Source organism: Galeopterus variegatus, unplaced genomic scaffold, assembly GCF_000696425.1.
Source record: "Galeopterus variegatus unplaced genomic scaffold, G_variegatus-3.0.2 Scaffold937, whole genome shotgun sequence".
NCBI classification, from domain to species: Eukaryota; Metazoa; Chordata; class Mammalia; order Dermoptera; family Cynocephalidae; genus Galeopterus; species Galeopterus variegatus.
Window position 1 is genome coordinate 221,480 of NW_007727048.1, and position 1,239 is coordinate 222,718.

The 1,239-nt window shown below is 39.5% G+C and overlaps 1 protein-coding gene across 1 annotated transcript in view; it reads left to right on the forward strand.

Moving 5' to 3' along the window:
- OVCH1 (ovochymase 1) overlaps nucleotides 1–1,239 on the forward strand; it is a 52,253-nt gene that overhangs the window by 30,039 nt on the left and 20,975 nt on the right. Inside the window, 2 exon segments of the mRNA XM_008573590.1 lie at nucleotides 290–362; nucleotides 800–995. Coding sequence (XP_008571812.1) covers nucleotides 290–362; nucleotides 800–995 — 269 coding nt within the window.

Consider the following 1,239-nt stretch of genomic DNA (forward strand, 5'->3'; position numbering starts at 1 on the left):
GGGGGAAAGATACACCATTAAGAGCTCTTCCTTCCATAGATCAGGAGGCTGTGTGGCACCCTTTGTTGGGAGATCACCCTGAGGCACCCAGATGGGAGTGAGTGTCACCTGGCTGAACTGAACAGTCCAGGTCAAAGAGTGATATGGGTTTGGACCTAAAAAAATAAAAAGAATTACAAAGATTGACTTATGAAAAAATAACAAATATGAATAAAAACTACATAAAAATCGAATAAAAAACCCCAAAACGTATTTTCATGTCAAACTTTCATTGTTCTTTTTTCTCCACAAAAAATTATCCACTCTTCTGGGCTATTATCATTAGGGACCATGACAGAACCCTGACAGAATCAACTGAGTAGGCGAGAAATGCTTTTAAGGGTCATTCTCTCTGTGCTCTAAATGTTGTCACATGCCAGGGAATACCGTTAGCTAAAATATGTAAGTAGTAATGTCCTAGCCCTCTTTTGTACTTATCATTTATACCTACATCTACAGATGCTATTTTAGATCACATTTTAAGTTGAGAATTTGGTGAGATGGGTCATCAGGAAGTGCAAATTCAGGTCCATGTGCACAGGTCTATATAGTTTCATTTCTCCAGGACCATCAATTCTCAGAAAATGGTTCATGCTTTCCTGCAAGTTATAAACCAAGATTGCTCTTTTAAATTTAGTACAAAGTCTACTTCATTGATCTATGGAAATAGAGAGATTTAGGGTTTATTTTGGACCATTATGCCATGATGCAGCTTGACTCTTCAACTTTCTTATAATTGGCTTGCTTTCCATTGATACAGGTGAGAAGAGCCAGACACATCCTGTTTCATGAAGACTTTGATACGCAGAGCTATGACTCTGACATTGCCCTAATACGACTGAGCTCTCCTCTGGAGTACAACTCGGAGGTGAGGCCAGTGTGTCTCTCACACGGCACAGAGCCTCTGCTTTCCTCCGAGATCTGTGCTGTGACCGGATGGGGAAGCATCAGCACAGGTAAATCTCTTACTTTCTCATAAACATTACTGCTGGTTCTTATTTTTGGAAATAGATCATGGACATGATAGCAAGCAGTATCTGCTTTAGCCCCTCCTCTTTCTGAAAGACAGAAACCACACTTTATTTAGCTGTAATAGCTCAGCAAGTGATTAGAGAATGAGAAATATTTTCCTCAGGATAAGTTAGATTATAAACAGATTAGATCCAGGTCAGCAAACCTTTAAAGAGCCAGATAATTGTC